The 9,621-nt window shown below is 40.7% G+C and overlaps 1 protein-coding gene across 1 annotated transcript; it reads right to left on the bottom strand.

The window, feature by feature from the left end:
• Positions 1–3,770: 3,770 nt before the first annotated feature.
• Positions 3,771–7,916, bottom strand: LOC121301633 (tropomyosin alpha-1 chain-like). The gene is made up of 2 exons (XM_041231190.1): positions 7,499–7,916; positions 3,771–4,103 (listed from the first exon to the last, which is right to left on the bottom strand). The coding sequence occupies exons 1-2, from the start codon at positions 7,610–7,612 to the stop codon at positions 3,786–3,788; spliced, it is 432 nt and encodes a 143-aa protein (XP_041087124.1). The 5' UTR covers positions 7,613–7,916; the 3' UTR covers positions 3,771–3,785.
• Between the last annotated feature and the right edge of the window lie 1,705 nt (positions 7,917–9,621).

The raw sequence follows: 9,621 nt of genomic DNA, 5'->3' as shown, positions 1-9,621 counted from the left end.
TTTCCCTGAGTTCCCGTTCGCTGTCGACTTCTCTCTGCAATTCCTGGGCTCGTTCTTCTGCATCGTCCGCTTGTTGTTGCAGAGTCTGGATCTTTCTTTTCACAGCTTCCAATGAGTTCAAACCTGCCATTGTTCTTCAAAGTTTTTTTTTTTTGTTTGTTTGTTTTTGTTTTTAAAAACACCAACTTATGACAAAATAAATCGAGTGTAAAAAGTATACCAAAATAAAATAAAAATATATATTTATTTAAAAAAAAAAAACTAAAACACAAAACAACGTTTGACTATTAAAAAGTTTTAATTTCCCGTCTAGTTTGCTTTTATTTTCCAAGTGCACTAAAACGTACAACTATATATTTTTCCCCCTCCGACTGAAGAAGACAAAAAAAACGGTCCAGTTCACCTAATAAAGCGTAGGGCTCGCTAATCTGGCTATCTGTATTAGTTGCTGGAATGCTAGCTGTTGATAGAGGATTGATTTCTCCTTACACCGCACAAAAATGCATGAAAGTGGAAGGAAAGTTAACGCGCTCCTCCAATCCTAAGGAGCAGTTTCCTTTTGATGAGCTCAGGGTTAAAGAATGGGCGGGGCTTGGAGAGGTGATGTCTCCGCAGGGTGTATGCAAATATGCTGCAGTTTAGACATATTTTGGGAAAAAAAAAAAAAAACTAGAATCCAAACGAACGTGATCTGTCACAATAAGTGATAATACGTAATAGCGTGTGGGGAACTCGTTATATTACTGACACGAATGTGTCTTTTTTATGAATGACGTGCTATAGGAAAAACAAAAAAAACGTATTGTCTCCTTAAATAATGTAATATAAAAGTCTTGTCAGTTGTTAAACGATTTACCTAAATTATTTTTATAATATTCAAAATATGGGTTTTTATACCAATAGTTATTTTAAAAATTTAAACTAAACATATTTCAATAGTGTGTAAAGTATATCACACAAATAGTGCATATATATATATATATATATATATATATATATATATATATATATATATATATATATATATATATATGAAATATATAATCCTTTTTTCAATGCAACCTTAACGTTTTACTTGACAATACAGCGAATACAGCTGTTTAATCTTCTAATAGTTAGGGGGTTAAGTCGAATGGGCCTGCTGTGTGCTACGTAGACAGAGCGCACCTCTAGTTTCTTAATTCGTGTAGCGGTTGTTCGCAATGCATTCATTAGCTCCCTATTCGTCTTAACCAGGTTTAATACGTTCCAGATACTGTACCAGTGGAGAATCATACCGTTTTTGCAGAACGAGAATTATACACAACTCAAGTTAACACTTACAATAAAACAAAAAACAAACAACAACAAAAAACACTTTTGTTTTTAGCTGTTTGTTTACTAAAGCAGTTATCGCAACTGGAACTGAAATACAATTATTTCTCCCACAAACCCGCTATTTCGTCAAATGAGTCACATTTAACCAGACGAATGATGACACCAGTATTCTAACCCACATGACCGTATCCTGTTACAAATTGTAACAAACCAACGCTTACACTAAAGCAAAGCAATGCAGCTAATCTTCAACTTCATTTAAAGGTATTTTTTATATTTTACACTGTGTTTTGATACAAAACATTGTGACGGCTCAGTGCAGCTTTACAATGGCGTCATTGTGAATCTTACCCCGTGGTCCCTATCTGACCTATCGATTATCTCATTACTATCTGTGATATATCGTACACTATATATATATATATATATATATATATAATATATATCTATATATATTATATATATATAGAAAGGCAGACGCAGTTAAGAAAGAACGCGGGGTCTCCTCTAAATTATATATTTTTTCCCTTGTGCAGTGTCTGTTTACTGCAGACTGGCAGAGAAGCTGCATATTCCTCGGTCACTGTAGCTGATGAAAAGGTTTGATTTATTTATTTTAAGCTGTCAGTCAGTACATATTTAAACATCTGGCTCTTCAATTCTCATTAATAACTTCTTGCAATTCATTTTAAAGCGACTGAGTGAAAACACATGTGCAACTGGCAGTAAGCATTTTTTTTTTCTCCTAACGCACGTTTCAAAGACGCAAACTGCTTTCCTGAAACGACTACAGCACTTAAATATCTGTGTTTTAATGCAATTTATTTACTGAACTGGTACTGCAATCGAATACAAATAAGAATGTATACCATTGTGATACTACTGGTATGGAGAGAGAGAGAGAGAGAGAGAGAGAGAGAGAGATACCTGTATGTAAAGTGAATTACTTTTCAAAGCAGTTTAATACGGGTTTCTATCCTCTCTGGGCAACAGCTAAGATTTCAAAGTTAGAACTCTTGAGGGTTCTGCTTCAAGTTACTGAGAATTTTCCAATGGAAAAGTAGCCTATAGCTTGAAAATGTGACACAGCGGAAAAGGCTGAAATATTGATTGCATTAGGCACTGGAGGAGGGGGCGGTTGTTTGCATAAGCTGCATAGCTGGAATACCAGAGCTGTCGCGAATCCTTAGCACTTCCTACATATACTGTAGGCTTATCAACACCCAGACCCAGGAACTCCTGGAGAAATGGGCAAAGACCTTTTCCTGTAAGATGCCTGGAAGGGTCAATAAAGTTTTGAATTATAAATGCCACAATAAATATACAAGCATCCTAGAGAGAGAGAGAGAGAGAGAGAGAGAGAGAGAGAGAGAGAGAGAGAGAGAGAGAGAGAAGCAGCTTTGAATTGCTACCAGGGTTTGGAACACAACGCTCTCTTAAGATGAGGGAATGCGAAACCACTTTTTCACGAGCTGTGCAGTGGCTAATTTGTACCTCTTCGGCTAGTTAAAAAATGTCGTAACATGTTTTGATCGCAAATGCGTTTTCTTAAAATTCTCAACACAGTCCTCTGACAGGAGCCATTTAATTACTTTATGATTTCCGCTAAGTACCATAAAGATTACACTGGCTGCGAAAGAAGGACTGTACCTCTAGGCCCACTCAAGAACTTTACCCTTACCTTCGCCTATTCAAAGAAATAGAAAACCAATAGCAACGGTCTCATTCTCTCCGGTCTTTTTTTCAATGAATAGAATTTAATTAATAGAGAATAAAAACAAACCAAGCTAACAACTGATTTTGATTCATAACAACGATATTATCGTCATTGCTTGCGCCCCTGCACCTCTTTCTTACAGATTAAGTACTGGAGATGTGGCTTGAAACCTGGTTCCAGGAGACCAAGTTTGAGGAAACTTTGCTGTGTCAAACCTCAAGTCTCCCCTGGTGTGTCGTGCAGTGACCTGAAACCCAGTCTCCTGAAACCAAGTTCCAAACCACGAAGTGGCTTTGTGTTCCCTCAGCTTTAGAACTAAAGGGAGACACATCTGAAGAGCTTTTAAAACAAGATTTAAAAAATCACTCCTGGTTTAGTCTGGGCAATCTGTGGGGTCTGTTTATAGCTGCACACACCAGTACAGGGTATTGATATCAAATCCTTTGCAAGTGCTTCTTAATTCTGACCTACCGGATAAGTTACAAAGATAGAAAAAATAATCCCTTCCGCTTTCACCAACATCTATTTCTTGTCTGTAACTGATTTACCTTTGTGTCTGACTGGTCCTCTCTGCCCAGGCAATTTTGTGACCATGTGTATAATCCACAAAGGCGAGTCTTGTTCGCTCTCCCTGCCTTCCAAAGGTCAGGAATCATGTGCTGCCTTTGGGATTTTGATAACAAGGAGAAACAGGGCAGTCCCATCACTTCTAGTGTTTACACTGGCTGCTGGTTAGGGAGTACAGCACTACCTAGGTTTGAAAACTGTTATCCAGCAGACCAGGAGACCTAGTTTGAGGCAACTTTGCTGAATCAAACCTCAAGTCTCCCCTGGTGTGCCATGCCATGCCCTGAAACCTAGTTTCCTGAAACCAAGTTCCAAGCCACAAAATGGGCTGGTGTGTTGGCTGGGCCGACGCTCCCTGTGTTTTCGACTTACTCACATCTGCGGCTTTCTTCTCGGACAGCTCCAGTTTCTCCTGAGCGTCCTTCAGTGACTCTGAGTATTTGTCCAGCTCGTCTTCCGCGCTTTTGAGCTTCTTCTGCAGGCTGACGAGCTCGTCCTCCAGCTGGGCAGAGAGGAAGAGAGAAGGGGAAGGAGGGGGTGGGGGTCAGTATTTGAACACAACCGACTCAGGCACTGACTGATCGCATCTTTCTTGTTGTCTTTGGTGCCGTTTCCACTCCTTTCCGTATCCTTGCGAAATTACGGTTATCATTCTAAATCAATATTTTCCCTGTGTACTTCTCTATCTGGTTTCTGGCGGTTTACCTTTATAGGAGGTTATCAGGGCAGTGTAACAGCCTCCCTGTGAACAACCACTACAAAGCAGGGGGAGGTCAATCTCTTACTCTCGTGGGCTGTAGCTGAGCACTTCTTTTACACAGTAACAGCAAACAAGTTGCGTGATTATTAGGAATGGAGTGGGAATGGTTCTAAAGCTAGGGTGGTGGATACAGAACATGCCCAAAGCCCTTTTCAGTAGCAACGTGCAACAAGGGCCACTTCATGACAGCGAAGACCCGTCCAAGGAAATATGAGAAAAGACCTGCTGTTTCCCTGTCGACCCAATGAACTCCATAAGCTATTGAGTTTCACTCTTATTCATTGTACGAAATCCAATCCCAAACCTCAGTCCTAACCCTAACTCACATCAAAGGACATGTAAAGTGGCGCACCCTGTTTGAAGATGTGTCTCTCCAGATGTAACTGACCGTCTCTCGTTTCAGCTGAACCCTGAGCCTACAGTACCATTGGAACAGCATTGCTGAGGACTAGGGGCATCATGTGTGGACAGAGGAAGGTAGAAGACTAGGGGCATCATGTGGACAGAGACAGGTAGAGACTAAGGGCATCATGTGGACAGAGGCAGGTAAAGACTAAGGGCATCGTGTGGACAGAGGCAGGTAGAGGACTAGAGGCATCGTGTGGACAGAGGCAGGTAGAGGACTAGAGGCATCGTGTGGACAGAGGCAGGTAGAGGACTAGAGGCATCGTGTGGACAGAGGCAGGTAGAGGCCTGCAATTTTAATTATCTTTGCTCCTCTGTGTTGTAATCTGTTTAGTGCTGTCATCATGGTAAGTATTTATTACTATCTATTCAATGGGTCTTTTATTTCAATCTCTGGATCCAAACAGTGTTGTATTTGACTAGGAAGCTGATTCTAATCTGAAATATACAACAACACTAGATTGAGATACACAGTTTTGATACATGGTTAGCCTGCTGCATGGGACATGCTATAGATATAGGGTAATTGGGAAATTTTGGGAGGTTTTTGCATACAGCTATGAATTGAATTTGGCTGTTTTGTTTTCTATTAGTTTAATGCTACAGTTGCCTATTTGTGTAATTGAGGGTGTGTCATGGTATGCAGTTGACAATGCAGTTTCCATGGTTACACTGTGCATTCCTGAGAGAGATTCCAGCAATGACCGGCACTGGTGCATGCTGGTCGGAGGTGGTGATTGGCTGGTTTTCAGCAGGTCTTTCTAGTGCAGGACATAGGGGATGGCTGGGAGGCAGGTTCAACAGGTCCATTGAAATTCTCTTTACGGTAACGTTCTAAAGTCTGCCTTGTGTTTTCTGTACTCAGAATCGAATCTATTGGCTGTAAACAGGCTCTAGGTTTGTATATAGTACACTGATAAAGGCACGGGCCAGCGAGTCTACTCCAGTGTGTTTTGTAGATTGTATATACATGCTGTCTTCAATTCCAGCTCTGCCTGCTTTACTACCCCTTTACTCTGCTTTTTACCACAGGCATACCTCTTTTAGGAGGGACGACCCTGAATGATGGCTTGATTGCTAACCCCACCAATTAGCAGCAAATTTGAGAGCATTCTGAGAGAAAAGGTGGAAAGGTGACAGCTGCATATTGCAATGTATTTATAGAAAGCATTACCAAGGCAGCTAAACCCAATGCCCCTGAGAACACTGTATGCTTAAGTATCCTTTATCAGTCGGGTCCAGTAACATTAATTCTCTGAAGGGCCCTTGGATAATCCTTATTCATTTGCAGCTATCTATCTCTATAATAAACCTTGCTTTAGTCCCAGGCTGCTGGGCAGTGGGTTGCTGTTTATATCTGTGATGGAAGTATGATGGAGTCCTCTGTCACCCGCTGGGACCCCAGCTTTCCCGGCCTGCTCTCCCATCATCTTTCGACAGCAGGCAGCTGGTGTCTTTATCTGCTTTGCTGCGTGTATGCATTCTCCATATTTTTATCTTGTTTTTTTTAATTAGGCAAACCAAGGTAACTTATATACCTTATGAAAGTTTACGACTGTATATATCATGATGACTGGAGGTTGATTACATAGGAATATTCTGTATATTCTTAAGCTATCCCTTTTTGGCAAAGCGTAATAAAGCACCATGAAAGAATGGTAAAGCATAGATAAGCATGGTAAAGTCCGGAGAGGTGTGGTAAAGCATATACCAAAAAAAAACAAACCATGGCAAACCGTGTTAAAATGTATAGCATTGTAAACACTGGAACACTGCTTAATGAAAAGCTCAAATTTAGCGTGATCGTTTTTGTTTTTATAGGGGAAATATTGCTTTTGGATTTGTATTGGAAAATGTAATATATAATAAAAAAATATTTAAAAAAAAAAAGTTCATTTGGCATCACAGCTGCCAGCTAAAGCTCTAATAATGTGCTACGTGTGGCATGCTTTGCGTAACTGGTAATGTTATTGGTCTTCCATTTTTATGACTCTTCTGCATCTCCTTATATGGCTTGATTTTTTCCCCCAGAATATTACTCATAAGCAAAGGACTATCGTAGCCCTATAACGCAGCACCCTCTGCACCAGTCTTCTAACAAAAGGGAGTTTAATGGACTGTTTTCCACTGTATTTACAATCTGTATTTAGTGATAGATGGGTCAATGTATCACCCACAGCTATGGTCAAAAGTTTTGCATTAACCTCTAGAATTAGCTCATTTTGCTTCATCAAGTCCGATGAAACCTGTTGAATCATGATGCGTTAACATATTGAATCACACACCGCTTTGTAGTTTTCTATATACTTAACGAAAAACTGACAACAATTTTAAAACGTGACATTTCAAAATCTAGCATGAAACACTGTACTACTATTATGGCTTCCATTAGACTTTTTTTTTACGATATCATTTTGTAGTTTATTTGATTACATGATGTTAAATAAAAGATCTAAATTAGGTTCATATAGTTTCTTTTTTAAATTATATCTCCATTCTAAAATTCTAGGTGATGCTAAACTTTTGGCTATGGCTGCACATAAGCCAACAATTCAGCCTCCTACTGCATTTTCACTGTAATGCAGTAATACTAAAAATAAAAAAAGGCTATGCAATGGTTCTCCCAGGAGAGACCTCAGGTTCAGGGGTTTGGTTCTTATGTGTCCTCAGTTTGTGTATCGGAGTGCAGGGAGTGATGCTGGCTCCCCACCTGTCCCTGGAATCACACTCACCTGTTTGCTCTTGTCCTCCGCTGCTTTCTTGTCAGACTCTGCCTGTTCTGCCCTGTCGATGGCATTCTCCTTGTCCACCTTCAGCATCTGCATCTTCTTCTTGATGGCTTCCATGGCGGCTGGAGGTTAGGAGTTTCCAAACAACAAAATAAAATTAACTTATACTTCTTGACTTCCAAGACGGAGAGAGGAGAGAGAGAGAGAGAGAGAGAGAGAGAGAGATGGAATCACCCAAAGAGAGGCAGAGAGCACCACTCAGGAGAGAGAGAGGGGGCACACACAGCCTACGAGAGAGTGAGTGTGGAGTCCGGGGGCTGCTTCAGATAGCTTTCGACTCCCACAAAAACCTGACTGGTGGTGAGACTGCCCTGGTCTCTGGTGCTCCCCCCTCTCCAGATCCTTCACTCAACGCCTTTCTAAGGAATAACTTGGGCTGGATTCTCTGCAGCCCTCAGCCAATCTCCTTATTTGGATCTCTGTATTTTCTTAAAGGAAAAATAAAAGGTCTTGTTTCCATTAATAACCCTCTGACAGAAGATGAAGTGTTGACATACAAACACAAGTTCTGAGACACAGCAACATAGGAATTGTGTCAGTGGCTGCAGATGGAGGTTTTTTTTTTTTAAACTAAGATATCTCTTAGTGCTTAAATACTAAGGGTTACAAAGTAACATAGATTAAAAAGCCTGGACTGAGGCTCCTGGGAAACTACTTGTGTCTGTGTGATTTTAACGATCGTCACAATTATATTTGTAACTTACCTGCATCTAAAAACTGGACTTTTCTAGAAAATAACGAGACACCAAACTAGAGAGTGGGTAATGGGCCCCCACTAGGGCCTTCACCTTCACCCTCAAATCAAAAATGTGTTTCTATCAAAAAGGCTTTCATAATCATACTTCCAGTAGTGAATTGACAGCAGTCAAATTAACAAAATACTTTCCATATGAGGCAGATTTGAAAAGTTAACTGCTTCAGCTTCTTTCCACTCAACTGAGTGACGAGCGAAGGCATTCATTCATTCTTGTGACATCTGCGAGCGGAGATAACCCTTGATAAGCCTCCACTTGCTGAAGCTCCATTCTGCTGAGGTGACTCACACAGGAGGAGTCAGCAATGACTGCAATGCAGCGCTGGTGTTTGAGAAAGCAGGGTACAGCGATCGGGAAATAATAAAGGGCGGGGTCTCCAGAGGGGACAAATGATCAGGCAGCATTCTCGCCAGCGTCTTCAATTCCTCAACCATTCCCACTCCAGATGATGATGTGGCTCTGATGTAAATTACAGTGTTGTCATCGTGTCGTAAAGGGGACAAGGACTTTAGACAACTATATTCAGACTAGTGGGTAAAAATGTTTTAATGTATATTGAAATTAAATTGGACAAGCAGAACAGATTTTTTTTTTTTTTTGTATAAACAGAGCAAATAAAAAAAAAATCAATAACTAAGATAAAAAGGCCAGTTTCTCCATGCATTTGCTGGGGTTCCCTTTGGGTTGTTTAGGATCTCCACTATGCAGAATAGCTTGCCAAGGGCAATGCTTGCATGACTGCTCAATAAGACCCAGCAGAGCTACAGCAAGCGAAAACATTACGTTATATCAAAAGGTCAGCCTCCCTGACAGCATGGTAATCCTATACACTGCACTGCGCTGAAGGTAGCAGGTCAAAGGCAAGGCCATCGCATGTTCTGCAGTAGGAACAGAATAGAATACGATCTACTATAGTAACTCATGCCTGTTCTGAACTCAAACATATCGTGTAGTGCTGGGCTAAGGCTGGTTGAGAAGGACAGGGCCTTAATGTCACACTGGAGTGGGAAATAACAAGCAGGTTATGAGTAAATAGTGTTACAACACACACGCAAACGCACGCACACTGCCTTCCTCCGCCTCCTCTAGACCCACCTGTTTAGAGTGCGCTTGTAGATCTCTTCATCTACTACCCCTCCTACTCTGCACTGGACTTGCCTGATCTCAGCACCATGTTCCTGACCCTCTCTTAATGCACCATCCTTGCACAACTAATATGTCATTGTAGATATAAATTGTTGGGACCTATTTTTATATGTATTTTAGTAGTATAATTTGGACCTGTATTTAAATATTAAGCTTGTAACTCTG

The sequence above is a fragment of the Polyodon spathula genome, chromosome 27, assembly GCF_017654505.1.
Source record: "Polyodon spathula isolate WHYD16114869_AA chromosome 27, ASM1765450v1, whole genome shotgun sequence".
Taxonomy (NCBI): Eukaryota; Metazoa; Chordata; class Actinopteri; order Acipenseriformes; family Polyodontidae; genus Polyodon; species Polyodon spathula.
This window is presented reverse-complemented; position numbering and strand designations above follow the sequence as displayed.